General features: G+C 44.2%; 1 protein-coding gene across 6 annotated transcripts in view; it reads right to left on the bottom strand.

Annotated features, from left to right (window-relative positions):
• marchf8 (membrane-associated ring finger (C3HC4) 8) overlaps positions 1–21,736 on the bottom strand; it is a 78,071-nt gene that overhangs the window by 37,173 nt on the left and 19,162 nt on the right. For all 6 annotated transcript variants that reach the window (XM_030106366.1, XM_030106359.1, XM_030106363.1 and 3 more), the window contains exon 2: positions 20,551–20,754. In XM_030106366.1, coding sequence (XP_029962226.1) covers positions 20,551–20,652 — 102 coding nt within the window. In that variant the 5' untranslated portion in view covers positions 20,653–20,754. The remainder of the gene's footprint in view (positions 1–20,550; positions 20,755–21,736) is intronic.

Genomic DNA, 21,736 nt, shown 5'->3' with positions numbered 1-21,736 from the left:
GGACACGAGGCGCCGCCGCCAACGTTTCACTAATTCAGAGAAGTTCCAACACAGAAATCGGTTTTGTGCCAAATCAAACATCCAGGTTAAAGGATCAGCTGTAATTGAAACATGCATATGCAGAATTATGCAGTGGTGTAATTAATCATTCAACTGATCGCTGGCATTGACAAATAAGACATTTCTTTCTTTTACTCGATAACTTTACAGCATAACTCCTGCATATTTCCAGTGTCCATTTCCATTCTGTCAGGTCTGTAACTTTGTCCTCTTTTGTTGGAACAAAAAGTGATTGCAGGGCTCCACTTGAAGCATAAAAATGCTTTTGGTTACGTATTTTTGTCTTGTCTAGTAGATTATTTTTCAGTATCTCTTTTGCACTCTGCACTGTTGTCCTTCTGTCTTGATTTGTATCTTATTTTCACACATTACTTTTGTATAAAAGGAGACATAAATGACGAATCGCTTCATGCACAGAGAAACTCACTGAAGCCTCAGAAAAGTTGAGAGCTGCTAAATCACCAACTTAAAGTAAAGACATTTATGCCCAGTTTCAACGTAAAGTTTGATGTAATGAAAGTTTAAGGTGATGAAGCAGAGTCCTACAAAGTCAGTGTCAGAAAAGAAGAGATGAAATCCTCAAAGCTGGAGAGGAGAGCAAAGACAAAAAAAAAACCAAGGCGAAATGTGAAGGGACGGCGAGAGACGGAAAGCGGAAAGAGAAGTCTTGACAGTGATTCCTACACAGGGAGAAACATGTCAGATATCCCACTGGGCGTGAAATTGAGCTGTAATAGCCTTTTCAGTTTATATTCAAATACAGTCATGCATACAGATAAGTACAACACTACAGCCTGCATGCCTGCTGCATCCATCAGATCTACCTCCAATTAAGAGAAGGAGACAAGAGGAACAAGGGACATGAAGGAGACGAGAGAGGGTCCATAAGAAAACCCCAACTCTTAAAGTTTTTTTTTTTTTTGAAACTGATTTAATTCTCTGTAAAATGGAGAATAATTGAGATTTGTTGCTTCTTATCTTGTGTAACCATATGGCCCACTTTGATCCGGAGCTTTTCATTCACGGATCTCCGCGTGATGCGGCGGAGGATTGTTTTGAAGCCTTGTGCATCGACGGAAAATAATCTTCAGACCAAAATGCACACGCACGGGCATTAAATGCGCCGCCGCTGCGGCAGCGTCGCCACAGCACAGGGCCATCAATCCACCGTCCCAAAATAACAAGTGGCTGAGTGCAGCAGCTGTATTGATTTGCAGATTTTTCCCCAAACCCCACTGTCCCCCCGCTTTCTATCCGCACATCTTTTAAATCCTCACACCCAGCGGAGCGCATCCATCACGACCTGCAAAAGCTGATGGGAGATTTGCTAAAAGGGGCTTCTGCCGCACGCGCACGTGACCGCCGGCCGGGACGGTCAGGCCGAGGGGGACGCGAACTTTAAAGTGACCCATTTCTGGAAGCCACAGTTTGGAAGGCTATTTCCATCTGAGCTGCAGGACGGCAGAGTGTGTGTCACACACACACACCAGCTGCTGCACAAAACACACACCGTTCAGCGGGGTGGCACGTCCGAAGACGCGCTAAAGAGGCATCGCTTGTTGATGGCTTCACATCAGGGATAAATGAACCGCTGACAGCAAGCAATTCACAATTCACAGAGGAGTAATTATCAAATCTGTACCCCAGAAAGCACTTTGAGATTGTCAAATATAAAGAGCTTCACAGATAAAATGTATTATTACTTATTATAAATAAAATGACCAGTAAATGGGGATTTAGAGGAAAATACTACCTTTCATGCTAAATTCACTAGATTTTAATCAAAATCTTCATTTTTGCACCTTCCTTTTTTAGATTAGTTTTTTGTAACCAGATGTATATCTCTGTTTTCATTCAGAAATATGAAATAAAATTGACCTCTACTGAGATGTAAATCCACATGCTGCCTCAGCTTTGACGGCTTCGTCCACTCCGGGACCAAGACCGCGCTTCATAAAATACACTTTAACAAAAGAGGCTTTTTTGTTCTCTGTTGTCGTCAAAATAATGAAGTTCATGTCAGAATTTACACTGCACCCATGCACTGAGCTGAAATCCACACATTTAAATTAACTTACTCACTAAACTTACGAACCATTATTCTAAAGAATATGAATACACGATGCTACATAGATTTTCATTCGAACGTTCTGAGTTCTTTTTTCCCGGTAAAGGTCTGTGACCCTCTGAAAACGTTGAGATTCACTGATATAGTGTCATGTATAGATTTTCAAATGTTTTCTTTCACCAGAATGGACTCATTGTTTTCATTATAATGAATGTTATAAATGGTTCGGAAGCACATATGAGGATATTTCTCAGAGCCGCAAAAAAAAAAGAAGAAAAGAAGCAGATGAGATCGTGGCCTGGTTCAAACTCATGTAAATGCATAAAACAAGTATTTAAATGTGAAAAAATGGCCATCATTTTGGAAATAAAACAAGGAATTCACAAAACACAGCTAAAAGAGAGTTAATAATGTCAGAGCCATTCACGGGTTTTTGATGTTTGTTAGTCATCCCTGTCAGTTATATCTAAAAGTTTTACCTGAAGCTTCACAATCAGACTTTGGACAAATAAAAATGGAGTTACAGCAGCAGCACAGTTTTATGTAACAGTTTTATGGTCACACTTTTGGCATTTGTGCAACGTGAGCCTGTCATGGATGATACTCAAATCTCAAAGTTTGCCTTACATGAATACTGAGGGGAATCTATTGCTTCTGTGTGTGTGTGTGTGTGTGTGTGTGTGTGTGTGTGTGTGTGTGTGTGTGTGTGTGTGTGTGTGTGTGTGTGAGCGTGCGTGTTTGTGTGTGTTCATTAGCAGGGATTGGCTTTGATGGCCTTCAACCCTAAACTAGATACAGCAGTGCAGAGGGCGGGAGGATAAACTTGTTTTTATTTCCCACCATCAGTTCATTTTCTTTAAGATGAAAATAAAAAAAAAAACCAAAAAAAAACATCAAGAAGAGTTATTTCTTCTGACTCACATGTAGAGAAGATAATTTCCATTTCACAATCCACAACAGAAGCACGGCACTGTTAAGAACTGGTTACATGCCTGAAATTTCAAACACGCCACATAATCCTCTCCTTAAACAACTGAGCCGCCACATGTACGTCAGACACTCTCGATTTTATTCAGCCCGCGTCTCCACCAATCTGTCCTCTAAGAGGAAATTATGAACACAGTGTTCTCCTCGGAAAGTGCGATCTGCAAGCGTCAGTCATGATGCGGAGCCTGTTCACAGTCTCCGTCCTGGCTGGAGACCATCAGACAGCTGCAGACATGTTCTGCACTTCGCAGGAATGTGGCGGTGAACAGGGACGCCGTGTTGTCGGCTCAACAATCAGCAGATACTGCATCAGGCGGAGCGGATTTACTAATGGCACAGAAATGACAGTATTCTCAAATAGCATCCCAGCATTTTCAGAATGCATTAGCATCAATATTAGCAATAATCACCTAATGAGTGGATGATCTTAGCAGGCAGTGTTGTGCAGTATTTAGCGAGATCCTGATTGGCCACTGGACCCAGAGGTTCAACTTGAATCAGCTGCAACGGAGTGGGGCGAAGCAGGGTTGAACACATGGATGGATGTCTCTAAAAGTGGAACGGGTGTGAATGCCATCGCGATACATTGCTATGACACTCAAAAAGAGGAGATAGGGGGCATTTATCAAGCCAATCTCTTCATCCTGCTGCTTGAGATGATGGCACAGGTGAAAGCTGGTGTGAAAACACTTCAAGACAAAAAAAAAAAAAAAACTCAGCTGAGCGTCCAGGGTTCAATCTAGTTTTAGAGAGAGCGCTTGCTTCTTTCCACATGTCGGTCAGTTTAAAGCCAGGCTCTGACAGAGTCACTCGGGAGATCGATTTTCATCATCGTCAGAAGTCGTTCGCTCCTCGATTCACTTTGCTCTTCACTTTCATTGTCACTACGTCATCCAGCTGCTGGAAAACAAACCCGACATAAGACTGACAGCCTTCGCTTGCAGCTGTGGCAGAGCAGCATGAAATGAAGCACGGGAGAAGGCGATCACCATCAATTCATGCTGCAGTGCATGGTTCTGACCATGCACATATACTCCTAAATATTTCACTTGTAATGTTTGATAATGTTTTATAAAAGGTTCATATAGATGGAAAAATACCTCTAAAAGCAGCAGTGCAGAAGTGTGAGTGTATGTGTGTGTGTGTGAATTACATTTACAAGAGAGGTTAGGATCTGGTCCCATTTCAAAACGAAACTTAATAAAAATGCTGATAACTCCAATAGGTTTGTTTTTTCCTGCGTCTATATGTCGCACTGGAGGTCTGCAGCCACATCGGGCTCATTTAAAACTCTGCCAGGATCTCTGTTTATCGGGCGGTGAAAAAGCCCTCCCTCTAAAATAAAAAGCACCTGCAGTCTTTGCTTTGCAGACTGAAGCAAGGCGTTTATCTGTATCCCCCTCGGCACCCGGGGCTGGCGATAACCTCCCAAATGAGATAAGTGTTCCAGCAGCGCGTTCGGGTCCGCGACAACTGCAGATGTGGACCAACACCTCCAGCGGGAGCGGATCGATTGAATCCTAAATTCAAGTTGCAGCAGAGTGCTGCTAAGTATGAGGAAAACCTTCCGCGCTGGGTTGAACCTCCGCGGCGTGCATGCGTGTGCGCCTGATGGAAGGAGTCATCAAGCAGCCATTGAGATGCAGACGGAGGCTCGGAGCCACGGTGGCAGAGCTCATCGCACTTTTTAACTCCCGACCCGGCCGACCCGGCGTCTCCGGCATCAGACAATTAGTGTGATCGAAGGTCAGATGAACAAAGAAAAAAAAGCTGAAACGGCAGCTGAGATACTCGGAAGTTAAAACAGAATGACCACCAGCGCTCAGTGTTGGCGTGATTTTTCAGGATCGCAGCGGAGAGGTTGCTACGGTAGCGTTATTCACCGTTTGAAATAGGAATCAGAAGGCAGATCGAGTCCAGCTTTCACACTGTCTCCTATAAAGATAGCAGCCTGACGGAGAATTAAGTATGCCGTCGTCTCCTGCTCAAATAAGAAGGTGGCTTGAAAAGATTTATGAAGGTCGGCCCTGCCTTTTCAGGTGTGGAGCCGGGAGGATTTCTCAAAGACACTGAAGAGGAGTGAAGCTCTCCATCTTCAAATTTATCACCGGCTTAACTTTCGCTCTCGGCGCGCGTTGCTGCGCGACTGACCTCAGCCTATTAAAACCACTAATGCAGCTCCCCGCTCTCCATCCCGGGCTCCACCCGGCAGCCCTGACATCATCCGTCAGCTCCTGCTGTTAAACAGATGGCGCCCCATTACTGACCCCAACAGGTGGAGGAGTCGGCAATGCAAATACACCGATGCAGATATTTTAAATGAAAGCACTAAATAAAAAAAAAAAAAAACTATTTCCTACTCGGCCAAAGCTTTGATTTTCCACGTCCTGCCTTCAAGGATCTAATCTGGATTTCAGGACTGTACGCGGACTCCCTGCAGGAGCCGAGCCCTCAGCAGGGGCCTCCCGGCATTCAGACACACACAGAGCACACATGAATAGCTTCTAATGTGACGACCACAGCCCAGCTCAAACAACCAGTGACACGGTTGTAAAAAGCATATAAAAGTAAGCAGAAGATAAATATTTCTTCAAAGTACATCCATCAGAGGACATCATCTTCAGAGAGGTGTAATTTTGCCGATGAACAAAAGACTCCAGTAAACAGACTCCTCGGACGGCTTCATTTCTGTCTTTCCAGCTCGGCGTGTTTGGAGCTTTGATGTTCAGTTAAAGGAGTGTGTGTTTTCACTCCTCCTCGCCACGGCTACCTGAGGCGAGTCACCTTGGACTCACACACCCGCTTCCTCTGATGACGGATGAAGGATGGAGCAATGAATCTGCCCTCCACCCACCTACTCCAATCACCGTTTTAGGGTCCGGTCTCATTTGGTTTCCAGATAAATACGGTCCAGAGCAGCAGCAGCAATTTGCATTTAAAGGCTGTTCGTCTTACTGGCCTCATGGCTGCAATCTGCTGGAGGGTGCATGAAAATACTCACATCCTAAATATTTTAGCTGCTCGGTTTCACCTTCAGCTGCTTTTTGTGTTTAACTGCTGCATTTGCTTGGAATTAAGTTGAGCTTAGAAGTCAGAATTTGACAGGAACACAGCGACACATTCAGGATGAAATCTATCCTGACTGTCTAATTATTATAGCTAGAATGAAGGTTGGTGCAAAAGGTAAGATTAGCATTCAGATTTTCCAGGTTCTGCAGGTCCTGAAGGGACAAAGAGCTCCTCTGAGCTCAGATTCCCTCTACTGCCCCCTGCTGACTTGGTCATGCACGTATTCTCAATCCAACATCAAAACTTTTCTTTTCATAAAATGAGTCAGGTCTAAAATGTTTTGCATCTTCTTGGCATTTTGTAGATTATTAGTTTTTTTCTTTAATCTCCTGCATATTAAAAAAGGCAGAGTAACTGGTAGTGATTAAAGAGGATAAAAAGAGAAAGATCTTCAGGGGGATTTCTTTAATATTACTCAACAATGATTATCAGTAAAGACATAATGAGGCCACTATATTAGATACATCTTCACGATCAGTTCAATTTGTTGTTCTCCCTACTGTCTTCACAGATATGGACGGAGCTTTAACTTACTTTCAGTAAAAGATGCGACTGATTAATCTGATCTTATACTGCAGTATAACAGCGAAATATGAACTCATCAACGGCAGAACAAAAACATACATTTGAGAACAACTGGTGATTCTAAAAATGCCCATATGTGTGAGTGTGTGACGGTCTTTCTGTTTTCCCAGTGATGAACTGGTGACTTCTCCATGCTGAGGTGGATATGGAGGTACAGACTGGTCAAAACTCATCAACCACAGTGAACATTTTAGGCCTTTTACTCCATTTTGGAAGTAAAATAGCTCTTTGGGAAAACAGCTGAAACTGACTGCATAAGGCTGAATAAACATGAAGTAAAAAAGTAAGAGTATGAATTAATATTTACATATAAACACTAGTAAGGACGAGTATCCACTTTGCGCTGCTTCATACCAGCTACTTCTAATATTTTAGAAGATATGCATTTAAACTAGAGTATCATGATGCAGTTTTGCATCGTTACCAAACAGCTAAAAATTCCCCAGTAATAAATTAAGAGCTATTATTTGTTTGTTGCTTCAAAAGGTGAGTATATATAAAGTAATATAACTACAGTATCTCATGTTTCTGATTCATGCTCATTTTCTTCTTTAAATTTCAAGTCTCCCACATCGCATCTCTGCTGTTTCCTGGAGCCTCTCTGACGTCCCTCCATCCTTCCTTGTTTGGCACAACGCTCCTGGTCTTTGACTGACAGGCTTCTCATTCCAACCGGCCCTCTGTTCATCGCCATGTTTCCCCGCCGATCCCACAGTAGCGGGCTGATGATGAGCAGGCTGTCGCAACTTCCCTGGGATCATCTTTATGGCACTATGAAACGCCACATTGATAATAAAATTGATAAAAAGCACATCACGCCCTTCAACAAAACACAGTCGTATTTTAAAGCGCAGTCCTGTGTTTACATGCCACGCATTTCAGTACCTTCTTTTCCCCCCTGGAGGGTTTTGTTGTCTCCAAATGTTAAAGCCACGTCGACACAGTGCAGAAATGGCTGCTGTGGCTCACATTAAGCAGGGAGAATCACAGCTGAGGCTTACATGCGGCACCGGGAGAGAGGTTGTCTCAGTGAAAGAAAAACTGCACAGCAAATCAAACCGTTTCTATTAGGCCCAAAACGATCCACTCCACCTGGAGTGAGCAGCACAGAGACGGTAAAGAAAGATGGTGCGAGGTGTGCAGAGGAGCAGACATTTCTGAGGTGATAAGCATTAAGGCAGAGTCCCGTCGCTCCCAGCCAGCCCACACTCCATCCTCCACTTTTTTTTTTTTTTTCCCCCCTGCTGCATTTCCATCTCCCACTGCTGCCATCTGACACACATTTTGTTATTCCCCATCCTCCTCTACATTGTCTCTCTCTACATTTCATCAACATTTCCCGCCGGCGCTCCGTTCGCCCCAGCCCCGCTCAGCCCCGTCAATATTTGTCTGGCCAGGTCTCCGTCTGCTTTAAGCAAATATATATTCAGTAAAACAGCACAAAATGGGACTGAAATCAGCTCCCAGAAAGGAAGCAGATGGTGATACTTTCCCGATGACATCGTCTGGCTTTTTAAATGAGACCTCGTGTTTACTGCTCCCATCTTTCATTCCTCCATCGCATGGCAGCCATAAAAAAAAAACTTCAATAAACTTTGAGAAAAGTTCAGACGCTTGTGAGCTGCTTGCTTCTTAATCGCAGCAATTTGCCATCAATGTTAAAGCTACAAACACAGCGATGATGTTTATTGCCATGCCTTTAGTTGTTGTCTCTGTACCAAGCTGAGAAAAAAAAAGTGCTTTGTTCCCATTTTAAACTAAATCACTGAGCAGTGATTACGTTCTCATTTCTCTTAGACTAACTTGTTTGTTTTGCACAAAGATTCAAAGATGAAAAATTCTATTTAGGATTTAAGAGACACAGCAGGGAGACGCGACATCAATCAGCCACTAAGTAGGATATCACATGTCCCCAGGTAAAGAGGAGCGATAACGTTTTAATGGAAACAACATCTTTTACTTTCTCCCCCTGCATGCAAACGGCTCCATTTTCTGCATTAAGGCTTCCAGCTGGTTGCTCAGAGAGGAAAAAAAAAAAACAGCTCCCCAGGAGATCGGCTCCACATTTTTGGGGTTTTGTATTCATCAAGAGTGTTTTAAATCCTCAATAGGAGCATCGTGCGAGAGCCTCTTCCACCAGCTCCGGAGACAATGGCGTCGGCCTGGCGCCGCGCCGTCACGTGTTCGTTCGTCACAGAGTTCTGCGGTTTCAAACGCCCGATCGGCTTTGTATCGTCATGTATGTGCAGAGGAAATGTGATCCGCATACAAAAACATCCTGTGTTAAAAATGTCTGCTGCTAATCCAACAAAACCGACCCTGGTTCCTGGACTGACCTGGACTTCTCGAACCGCAGCAATCTCTAGATCTGTGTGTGTGTTTTCTGGTACAATGTGCTGAAAACAAATAAACTCAGCAAACAATAGCACAAATGATTTGTATTTACCTATTAAATGTGGCCTCGCTGTGCTGAGTGATGAATCATACTTGACCGCGAATTGAAAATGAATGGTAATTATAAGTAAACATGATTTTTGAAACATTTCAGAAGAAAAATCACTCATTTAGTCAATTAGTTTGAGCAGAACACGCATGGTGTTGTAATGATGTTGAAACTGAAATCTTCGGAAAGGTCTGCGCAATTAAAAAAAAAGAAATAGATGTTCCTATTTATTTCTTAATCAGAAGATTTGATCAGATTACTGGAGAAAAAAACTAGCCTGTCTTATGATGGACTAAACCCAGCTCATGCTCCCTATTAGAGAGTGAACAATCCAACTCTTCAAGAATTCTGCTTAAGAAAAAAAAAAGAGCTAAAACTTAAATATGAATGCGAAAAAAGAAATTTAAGCTTTTCATTTCTATTTCTTAAGGACGTGCCTATACAGCTATGCAGAATGATTATCGACTGTTACCTTTATTGCTGCTCTGCTGTGAAGTATTTATGTCAAATATTTTCTCTGCATGACTTCGGTTGTTTTAGAGAAAAGTTAAAATAAGCAAACGTTAGTTAATTAAAGAAATCAACGGGTGCCGACGCGGTAGGAGAGAAAACAGGAAATATAACTGATAAAAGAAAATTGGCTGAAAATTGTTTTCTCATATGAAACGCAGACAAAACCAAAATAGAGCAAAATGAACGCAGCTCTTAAATATGTTCTCCACAAGAATCACCTGTCCCCCACCGTCAGTCATCAGTCGCCTCTCGGCTGTAAACACAGTTAGAAGACATTATTGAAACTCTATGAGCAGGTTTATAATGTGACAATGTCCTCATTGTCCTCAGTGTCACTTCTGTAATATCAGCATATCATCTGCATATGGACATTTAAAAAAAAAAACTGATGAGAAGTCTTATAACTTTGAGCAGCAGTGATCTGTGGTTCAGAGAGATAAACTCTCTCTTCTCTACTTGTTTCCCATGTTTGTTTGTCTCGGTGGACTGAGATTTTCATGTTTCTCATATAGCGGCTCCATAATCTATGAGTAAAACCCCGAGGGAGGCCACGGGGCTGGAAAAGACAGGACGAGGAGGGTAAAGTGCCTACAGGCACTCACACGGCCCGGCCTGATTGTCGTCACCCCTGGCAGCGCGACCTGAGGGGAAAGATATCCGAGAGGCGAGCAGCCTCCTCAGGACTGTTCAGAGAGAGATCCAAATAAACACATCCATCAAAACGACAACGGACTGACAGCAAATATCCACAGCTCCTGCTCTGACAAACAGGCTTCACCTGGAATTTCACAGAGAAGCCATTTTCTTCAGATTAAGTACCGTTTTTTTTTTTTTTTGTTTGTTTGTTTTTCTCTTGTAAAGAGATGTGTAGCGCCAGGCCCCGGTTCGGAGGGCGGGCCGTGCCGCGGCTCTGAGGACCCGCTGCCTCGACACTCATTGAAGCATCAGCAGCAAACCGCAGCGCCGCCGGAGCACGGCGCTTCTGACAGCTCCGACAGCAGCAGAGCTGAGGCGCGTCGATGACGAACAGCAAACTATTTCTCCACAGTCGGCCTCCGCTGCTTCAGTCTCCGCTCTGTTTCTACGGCAACAACAGGCTCCCCTCGCTCGCGCACGCAGGTTCTCCTTCATGCCGCTAACAACATACTCTAATTGTGCTCTCCTTCCACCTCGCCTCTTTATTCTCTCACCTGACCCCCCCACCCCTCCGCTCCGAGCACTCTCCCCGCGCTCCGTTTCTCCTCCTGGCCGGTGGAGGTGAATGTCAATGGCGGTCCGCAGTCCTCGTCGGGAGACCCGGAGCCGCGGCGCTCGTGCAGCTGCGCCGTCCGCGGGGCTGAGCGGGGAGAAGATGAGCGCCGTGCACGCAATTTCACGGGTTCAAAAGCAACTCATGACCCGTGTTACATGTCCTTGTGTCTCTCGCCGCCCGTTATCTTTATCTAGATACTCCTGTTGCCCACTTGCCTGGTGGAGCACGGCAGGGGGGAGCCGAGCGTCCTCTTCAGAGCGGAAGTGGAACATTTGTTTGAAGATAAATCTAATTACATAAAAACCAATATGTTCAGTAAACAGACACGGATGCTGAGGAAGAACTCCGATATCTCAAAATGTTTTTTTTTTCTTCTATGCATTGAGCTTTTAGACATTTTCCAAGCAGTCTAGTCTCCTTGTAGAAAATGTTTGGTGATTGGCATCTCTTTTTTTTTTGGTGTAACAGGATCAAATCCTCCCCTCCAGTAGCAACAAATCAAATTGTGAGACATCAGACAGAAAGCTGATGGATTCCCAGTGATCTGCCCATAATGTGAACGACAGATGCATTTCTGAGGCTGATTTGCCTCCTCAGAAGATCTGTTAAGACAATGTTGCGTAAGAACTCTCACAGGGTTCAGAAATTCCATCATCAACAGATGAAGATCAACGCAGCGCATGTGGGCAGCAATCATCCCCGAGGATGATCATTTGAAAGGAAGTGACATATTAACATTTTGAATTATGTATGTTTTACATGCAAAGTACAGGCAGGGAATAACAGGAACAAATGTCTCCTGATCTGTTGCTACAATCTGGCGACTGCGTGTCGGTTTTTCTGTAGAATATCTGACATCACAGGCTGCGGCACCGCGCACACTTGAAAGGGGGAGAAGCAATTCAGTTTTATTGAGAATCTGCTTGGAAAATTGACTGGGAAAACATCGTGAAGCTTTTAGCGCTTTGATCTTTTTCTTTATTTTTCTGAACCTGCAAAATCACTAATATAAAACCACAAAACCAAAGAGCAGAGCACGGCGGACGTCTCCATCGTCCTCCGAGCTGTTTGTTAGCGACGCCAGGTAGGAAAACTAAACATCTGCGATTTGCCTCATTGATCCGAGAAAAACTAGACGCGTCCTTTGCTTCTTTCCTCCAATTATGAGAAGGCACTTAAAGCAGCTCTTTAGCGCTGCAACAACTGCAATCCCATAACCGCTTGTTTTATATTCATGACCAGTATTTAGGGCTGAGCTGATATTACAGAGTGATGTCTGGAGTGCTTTCTTTCTCGTTTTTGGAAACGGCTCATAAATTTTCTCTGCACCGTAGCACTTGAGAACGCGATGCCTGCGTGGCAGCCGCCAAGTCACGCGGCGATTTGGCGGTTTAAGACAAGAAGTGGGACTATTCCGGGTTAAATACAGTACAGCCGATTCCTTTCTTTTGGCTTTTCGGACCGATTCTGGACATGCCAATTATAGCCTCCGCTCCTCGGACTATGGCATGAACAGCCCCAGTAAATTGGTCCTGTTTTGTTCCATCTTCAGAAAAGTCCTTGTAATTGTCTTGAAAATGAATGTTTACTCAACTGGAAAGTCTCCGGGAGCAGCAGAGCCTGATCACAGCAGACTCACTTCGGAGGAACGGAGTAGTTTTTGCCACTGAAGATTTGAGCATCAAACCCGTATTTAATAGCCGAGGGTCTCTATTTAATAGTTTTTCTTACTAATTAATAACAAAATACCGCTGTTCTCTTCAGGGAAATAGCACCGAAAACTGATACTACAAGACTGAGACAGATGAAGCAATTAAAGCTTAATTCACCTTGCTAATAAATTACCGTTTCCTAACTTTAATCTGGTTTTAATGTTAGGAGTTGTGCAGGACTGTGCATGAGGAAATAACACATGTAACTGTCTTTTCAGTGTCTCCTAATCAATAATATGTTATTCCAAACAGGACTGGAGCCTTGTTTCCAGCCGCTGGGCATGTGCCTCAGCAGAAAGAGTTCACTGCGTGGCCACATCAGCCAGTCTATAGGCCGAGATTAACGGCGCTAATCTTCCTCCCGATAACACCATGAGATGATGATGATGAAGGAGGAGAGAACCTGAACTGATGCTGACATGAGGCGAGTCGGGAGTCTGACTCAACCGCAGCGCAGCCGAACGGCCTGCTTTCTGTGGGAATAAGATGTCGCAGGTAATTGAATGACGTCCTCCGACGTCCCACAGAGACACCTTCCAGTGAACAGCGGAGCTACAGAACGCTTCAAAACGGGGCAGAAACCGAAGCGGCAGCGTCTCGGAGAGGAGGGGGATTGGCAGTTTGGAGGTTCCATGAGGTGATTTCATGTCTGCCTCCACCTGGATGTAACTTTATCTGCATTTTTATTCACGTCTCCTGCTCCACCGCTACCTGCTGGCTCTTCACTGCTTTAACTGCATTATCCACAATCTGAGGATTGCACCACGGAAACTGCAGAAATTAAATTGGTTCCCTTCATTTCATTCTGGTGAAATAGCTAATTCACACCTGAGGGCTTTTTTTTTTTTTTAAGAGCTTTGCACTTTCTGTTCCTGCTGTGTGTGTGAAGGCCTGAACACATTTCTGTGGGTTAGTAGGTTAATAGCTGTATGCATTTGTCGGATTAAGTTATACAACCGCCTCCATAATATGTAAATCAGGAGATTATCTTCCGAATATGTGCTTTTCCAAACAGTACATCTGAAAGCAGCTTAACGTTATAGGCATATTTACTTGCTGAGTCTTATTTTTCTCCGCTGCGCAGTGTTAATTTTGATCTGTGGCAGAGTTAATACAGGATGTATGTGCGTGTAGGCGAGTGGAGGTGGCGGTAGGCAGTGTGGCAGGGGATAATTAGAAAAAAAAAAAGTGTCTCTTTCTTCAGAGAGTCTCTCCTCTGACACTAAAGCTTGAAAGTCTGACAGAAGTTCTTCACTCCGGGGACAAAGTAAACTCCCTTCACTGTGAACCAGAACACAACATTACAGCGGGAGTGTGAGCATGTAGAGCAGCTAGGGGGGCTGTAATTATTCCCCGTCGTGCCTCTAAAGTCTATTTTCTGCTGCTACGGGTCAACAGTAATCACATATATAAAACCTAACATAGCCCAGACTGTCCGGAATAGGAAAATGAAGTAAAATAACCCGTGGAGCAATCACTGGGGGTAATGAAATGAAATCTTTAACAAGGTGAAGTAAAGCCCTTCCTCGCAGCAGTTGAGGCCCTCAAAAGCCCGCCTGTCATGTCGGCCCTTCCGCATTTAATTATGTTTTTTAGCGCTCCATCCTCAAGTGGCTCGGCGCAGCCGGGGCCTCTGGGAGACTCGCGCCAGTCCTGCACAGACGGGCCAACTAACAACACCAGCTGCTGGCAGGTTCATGTGTGTACCTGCGTCCAGAGCACAGCCTCCTCTGGGGGAGAGCGAGGAAGAGCAGCAGAAGGAAAAAAAAAATAAATAAAAAAACCTCCAGCAGCTTATAGAAGTAGAGGGTGAGGAGGGGAGGTCATTCACCACTGCAAGATTATGTTACGATAGTGTGCTGAGGCTAAATTAAAAGGATTTCTCATAAGCATTATTATCATTAAGCTGTTTGCTGACAATAACTACTAATTTACCTTTAATTAATCTATTGAAATAAAGCCTAGCTACAACATTCACCGAACTTTTCTCAGTCAGTCTTCTTTTTTCATCATCGAAGCTTCAGGCAGGATGCGTGCAGAGCTTCCACATTTGATCAAATCCTCTCCTGTTCTATGCAAAGCAGGTTAGTTTGCTGACACACAACATTCAAGCCTTTATGAAAAGTGCTGCCAGAATACAGAGGAGCCCATTAAGCCTATGCGTTATCGTCTCTCCGCAGATCCTGCTCCATATACAGGTTGAGCACCTGTTTTGGCCTCAGAACATCCACACTGGAATGAACGCAGCGCTGTGTGTGTGTGTGTAGGTAGGAGACAAAGGGAGAAAGAAAAGGGAAATTGTCCACATAAATTTCTGCATTTATGTAACCTGAATATATATTTATACATAACCTGGGCGAACATGAGTGTAGTCATAGTCAGAGGAACTGCGTCAAAAAGAGATGATTTAAATGCCAGCATACGCTCCAGAGAGAACACTTAAAAATACATAATGTTAATAACTATGATTAACTGTAGCTTTCACCAGCGCATACCTGCCAGACTGAATCCTCCTCTCACACTAAGATGCAGCTCACCACGCAGGACCGGCTCACATTTATTCCTGATTTACTCCAGTCACACAGACAGACACTCCTTTCCCCCCCCCCCCCCGTAATTCAGCATTTTATGCCTTGTTTCCTCCACCCCAAGGCTTCTGGATAATTATCATGGTATTTCCATTTCCAAGCCTGTGGGCAGAGAAATCTGGAGGGGCATGATTCTGACAGTTTGATCCACCAAATGTTTGGGAAATGTCTCTCTGCCTCAGGAGTGAGAAACATATTTCAAAATACTTCTTTTTTTTTTTTTAATCCACATTTGTAGTTTTACACTGAAGCATTCTTTTGGACAGCGTTGATAAAAAGTGATATTTTACGCCGTCTGCCTCCGAACAGCACTTCTGCACATTGTTAAAAAGCGGCGGTCAGAGGATATCCAGCTGGAGGAGCAAAAACAAAGTTATGTCACCGCAGCGTAAGTGGTTCATTAAGTCGGCAAAGACAGACACATTAAATAGTCCCTGTCTGACCCGGGGGGCTGCGCTGAAAGTTTTTCGTTGCGCCGGCCGGTGTTTGATCTCGCGCTCTACAAAAGCTCGGCCGGTGCCCAGGAGCTCTGCGGCTGCCGCTCTTATCAAACCACCGAACATCAGACGAGAGAGAGAAAAAAAAAAAACCCCAGTCTTCTCCGTCCTTGAATCTGACACGCACTGATTGAAGGACGAAGCCTCCAGCGCTCACTTGCTTCATGAAAAATAAATGTCGCCTCAAATTGAGCAGGTATTGAGTCGGCTGTTCGGCGTTGGCACAGTCACAGAGTCGGCGCTAAATACGAGGAGCAGCGTTAGTGAGGTCCTGTGTGTTTGCGTGAATCTGTGTGCTGCTGTGAAAGTGAGAGCTGCGGCGGAGTTTCTCGGCTCTGCGGACGTGATCGCATGCCGCTCATGTAAATTACTATATTTACAGTAGATATTCCGGCGAGTGGCAGCCGGGATGGAGCCGCGGAGATGTAACAATCAACACACACTGACAGCTCTGAAAACATTTCCCAAAGGTTTCATTAATCTCAAAGTCAGTCTGGTTTTTTTTCTCCTGCCAACAGGAGCGGGAGCTCACTTTATTGTCAATTCATGCATAATCCATTCTCTGCACGCCTTATCAAAACCCGCAGACACAAATAAATCTGACCGCATTATTTACAAAGGCTGGGAACTGTCAAGGAACTTTTCCTCTTCTCCCCAAGATACATATATACTATATACATAAAAAAAAAATAACACTCCGAGTCATCTGATGCTCTTTTTGAAATATTTTTGAACCTTAATATGTCGACCCAAACGCGAGTTCTCCAGCGAAGGACCGCGGTGCACCGAGTGCCCACGAGCAGGAACCCAGAGGATTTTCTATGATGACAAATGAAGTGAAGGGAAGCTGGAGCGGCGAGGCCAAACAGGGGCCGGCAACAGTTAAAGATGTGTTGCTCTCGAAAGGAGCAGCTGACTAACTCTGAATCCTAAGCAGCAGAAAATTCAGCTTTTTTTTTTTTTCCTTTTTTCCTCAAGGCACTAAAAGACCAGTTGTGTTGTCTAAGAGGGCCAGATGGGCCTGCGCTCTGTGACTAAACCCCGCACACACACACACGCACACGCACACCTTCAAGACCCTCAAGCTGATCAGCATTCAAAGTAAGCGCTGGCTGGTTTTTTTTTCTTTTTTTTTTTTTTGTTTGGCGCTCCTCTTTTTCTGCCCTCGCCGTCCCTTTTCTCCACTCTGCCGATGGATCCAGCGAGGGAGGACGAGGATTGCTGCTGTTTATCCACTTATTCCCCCGGGGGGGGGGGGCGGCTCAGCCAGCAGGAGACAGACGGAAGGGGAGGACGATGCTGAGCCGGGACGCAGGGTTGGATCTCTTCACTGTTGGCAAACATGGCGGCGAGGAGACCAAACGGCCCACATCACAAAGCTTACAGTCTCACTTTTATTTGTCAACAGGCTGAGGTAACCTTTCTACAACTGCTCCCAGAGTTTAAACCCCTTAATCCTGTTAACCATGCAGAGTAGAGAAGGTGCAAAGGCTCCACAAACTCCCTCAAATATGGAGGATCCTTACTTCTTTCAGCCTGGCGTTTTCCACAAAGCAGTGTGGTCTGTGCAACGCTCTCAACTCAACTCTGCTTTGGCGGTGTGTGAACATCTTTATATCATCGCAGCTACACCCTGATGTGAGCAAACTGCCACGGGCGGAAGATGAAGAAGGTGATGGAGTCAGTAGAGACGGTTCATGTCTGTTTACTTTTAGCTAAATTGGAAATGAAAACATTCAAAAGAAATCGGCTTTTCTTAGAAAAACCACTGGGGATCAAACTTGTTGTTCAAATAAATGCAGTCCATACTTGGAGCTGCACAACCCCTGGTTCCCAACAGAGGTCAGAGTGCAATTTTGGCATTTACAAATCAGACGTAACACTGGGAGAACTAACAAGCAAACAGATGAACCCTGAATATCTCTCTCTGAATAGCATATGCTGGTGAGTGGCATATATAAAGAGAGATGGGAATATTTTGTCCGAGAGTTCAGTTTATCAAAAACAGAAGAAAAAACTGTACAGGAGCAAAGGATTGACAAGGATAAAATACTGATGACGAGACAACTGGGTCAGAGACTGTCCAAGACTGCAGCTCTTGTGGGCTGAAGTGATCAGTTTCTCTCTTTTTACTGGAGAACAGACGACACACACCTGAAGTTGAAGCATCACCATGAAGCTCTGCAGAGAGCCTGATAACAAACCAAACATTGTAATCTGGTGTGGGGCCATTTTAGGAGCAGTGAGAACTTCTATCTGAATCTGTTCTGTCCCAAGTTTAAACCAGACTAGAATACTCTAAACCAACCACAAACACAAAGCAGAAGGTTGTGTGTGCTGCAGAGGAAGCTCGACCCCTGTGCTAACTTTCAGTCAAATGCTTCCTCCTGCAGCGGATTAAAACTGTTTGGTTCCATTTTATTACCTCTAATGTGGACACTAATAAGAAACACTAAGGCAACTTTTAGCCTAACTGGCGCTTGTCAGGGTTACGGAAACACATCATCTTAGTCCCAAACAGGCCATGTGTTGATCAAAGCTTTGGGTCTGAACTTGTTTTGATGTTTTTTTTGCCGTTCACTTCGATGCACTTCCACTTCTGCAATGATAAAGCATTTTTAGCTTCCTTTCCAAAACAGATGGGCAAAGCAAATGAACCCACGCTCGCATGCGAGCGAGTAAAAATACACACTGCCACTTTACACTTTGTATCGCTTGACCTGCGAAGCCAAGCGGAACATGTTGCCATGCGCAGCAGGACGCCGCCGCTCCAGAACACCTGTGTCGCCGCGTTCAAGGAGCCTCTATTGTGATCCGGGGAGGACGAGGTGCGGGAGCGGGTCATGCACATATTGTCTCAGCACCCGGCTTTGTTCCTGCGCTCAAAAGCTCCTGCACTCTGAGAGCACTTCACTGCAGTGTTTGATGGTGCTGGAGCACCGCGGAAGAAAAGAGGAACAGAAAAACACCCGAGGTGCAGGAGAGGCTCGAGGCAGCCGCAGTCCAACAGCCTTTTGTATAAGTAACTGGTAAATCCTGATTCATCAACATGATGAGAATTTAGGGAGAGTTTAGAATCTGAATTTGGTTTTAGAGATCAATAAAGTTGACTTTTCAGATGTGGCGCTAATCACCTTCTGTACAGCAGCCGTAGGATTAGCAGGTTGGTTAAGCTCTTTACTTTCATGAATGTTGTATATTATCAGACGTTTTCTGAATGCTTTAATCATATCGACTGAAATAAATTAGCCGATGAAGCAGCAAGGATTAGAAAAACAAGTACTGGTAGCTGTGGTTGATTCTGTGGAATGGAGCAGCCGCTGACTTTGTGTGTGGCGCCAACATAAAACTGCAAAACGAGATCGCCCAAAGGTGGTTCGGGGCGAAATGAAAGAGCTGCTCGGACTTGAACCGAGCTCGTTAGATGAAAACCTTCAGCTCAACCCACAGGCAGCGCAGAAATAATTTGTTTTTCGAGAAAAAAAGGTTGCAAATGAAGAATTTATGTTGCTGCGCTGGGATTGGCACCTCTGGCAATGAAAAATTAACTTTTGATTGTTCTCTGGCAGGACACCAGGGACAACTTTCTTCATTTTCCTCTCTCAGAAGTCAATCCAGCTTTTTGTCATTTAAAATTAATAACATGTTTGTTGTGTCTATGTTTCACTGACATTTCCATTCAATGGATTTTCAGCATTTTAATCTATTTAATGAAGTAGTTTTCTTTTTATTAAGTGACTGTATTTGGAAACCTTGACATTTCTTCATGTATCCTTGAAATTAAAGATAAGCTAATTAAAAAGGCGCAGGATATAAAAACGGATATCTTGCACAGCACGAAGGAAAAGCACTGCAGTTTCATTCTTCTTTCTGTGATGCCACATATTATGAGTGTGCACAATAAACAAGTCAAAATGTCCATTTTTAAGCGTGCAGCCAGTGCATCCAAAAAGGAACATCCAGTCTGCTTTACTGCAACAAGCCATCACATTATGAGCCAGACTAATAAGTGTACTAAATGTGAAAAAAGAAATGTGCAAAGTGTCTTACGGGAGATGGTTTTTTCTATGTACAGACATCTCTGAAGATATAAGACATGAAATGTGTTATTTTTAGTCAAATTTTCATCAAACACAAAGGGAAAATAATTGTTTACCTCTTGTAAGTCTCAAAATACAATCCAATAAAAATATTAACATTTTCCAATATTGAGTCAACGAGCCACACTACAGAAAATGATTAATAAAATAATGTGGCAGTCATATTTATATTCATTTCCCAGTGATGGATGTGAGTGATGTGCTTTTTCTCACTGCGACATGAGATGAACGTCTCTCTGAAACCGACTGGATTGCTGCACTGAATACATACCGTTTTACTGTTGAAAGCAATTATACATATCATTAGTTTTATTAAATGCATAAAAAAAATATTAATTTTAATACAATAAGGACCTGGCTGGGAATTTGTTTCATAAAGTGTGATAAAGATTTCATAGATAATTTACAGATGAATCAGTGTAAGCCGTTGATGATCTGTGCAGGGACGTTATCATCAATTACCTTACAGGCTTTGTGTTGTCATGGTTACACGGCTCCATACGAGACACTTGACTGTCAATTAACAGGCAGGATGTGACGCCAAGACAAGAGAGGCGATTCTAAAAATGTCTTCGTCAACCCAACGTAGACATCTGTCACATTTGTCTGCCTGCCGAGAGAACGTCTCTCAAAAGATAAACCGACCTCCGTCTGCTCCGTCGCCGTCTTCACCTACCTGCTTGTCCTTGTCTTTGTCCTTGGCCTTCCCGCTGCCCGACACCCGCGACGAGGTGACATCGCGGGGGATGACAGAGATCTGGTGCAGTGGCATGTTCATCCCAGCAGAGCCGACCGGGGACGCTCAAACACAAACTTCCTGTCCCGCTGCCAGAGCAAAGGACATGATGGTCCTGACCTTGACACCTCGCCCCGCGCCACCCTGCAGAGGACACAGACCGCATTAGATGTTATCGACACACGGCTGGAAGAAAAAGAAAAAGAAAAAGAAAAAAAGAGGCCAGTGGCGGTCCTGAAGTGGTGCAGCTGTTCAATAGCGAAGTGTTTTCCATGTGACTCGCTCGTCACCAGACTGACTCTTTCTCACGCTTCAGACTTTTTCAGTTCAGACATCAAATTGATTAGGAGCGGCTCGTCAACCTCTGTAGATCCAAGCCCAGAGAAATACTGAAAGCGTGCGTCGGCCAGATAAAAACTGTAAGATCTTTTCTTAGATGTGACGATTTTGTAATGAGTCATTTGTAACGGTATCCCTGTTCTAACCCTCGATGGTATCGTGGTGTCCTCGGGCGACACACACACACATTTTTGGCTTGTCACATCTCCACAGCGCGTCCGTTTGAATGACGCAATACTTTTAAAGAGGGAGGGGAGACCACAGGGACTCAATAACTAGGTTTTAATTTGACATATGACTTTCAGGGAGTCATACTGACTTTCCCAAAGTAAAGCTTTGCTTTTTAGCTGCCAGCTATTACACGCGATCTCGGCGTCACAATGCGACGTACACCACAGAGGGGAAATGCAACATTGCTCTTTTGGAGGTTAGAGCCAAGAAAAATAATAAAAGTGTCTAAAACCGAAAACAAAATGTCAAAAAGTATGTTCAGCAGGGACGAGTGCGAATATGCGGCAAGACAAAAACATCTGCCGTCTTGTTAGTCAGCGCCAAACATTAGCCTGTAAGGGTTTTATTTATGTACGAGGCACCGCTGAACTCTCATCCAGTCTTCTGTGCCAAAATAACACATCTTATCATGAAAATGAACAAGCTGCCTCTTAACTTCGCTGAAGGTAAGCGCTACGGGATGTTAATGGAAAATGTCAAGCCTGAATACAATGTGCCCGAATGAAAAACAAACAGTACAAAGCGTGTCATGCTCCAACTGCATTTATAATCACGA

Source organism: Salarias fasciatus, chromosome 13 (genome assembly GCF_902148845.1).
Source record: "Salarias fasciatus chromosome 13, fSalaFa1.1, whole genome shotgun sequence".
Lineage (NCBI taxonomy): Eukaryota > Metazoa > Chordata > Actinopteri > Blenniiformes > Blenniidae > Salarias > Salarias fasciatus.
The sequence above is the reverse complement of the archived record's forward strand: the minus strand, read 5'-3'. Positions and strand labels throughout refer to the sequence as shown.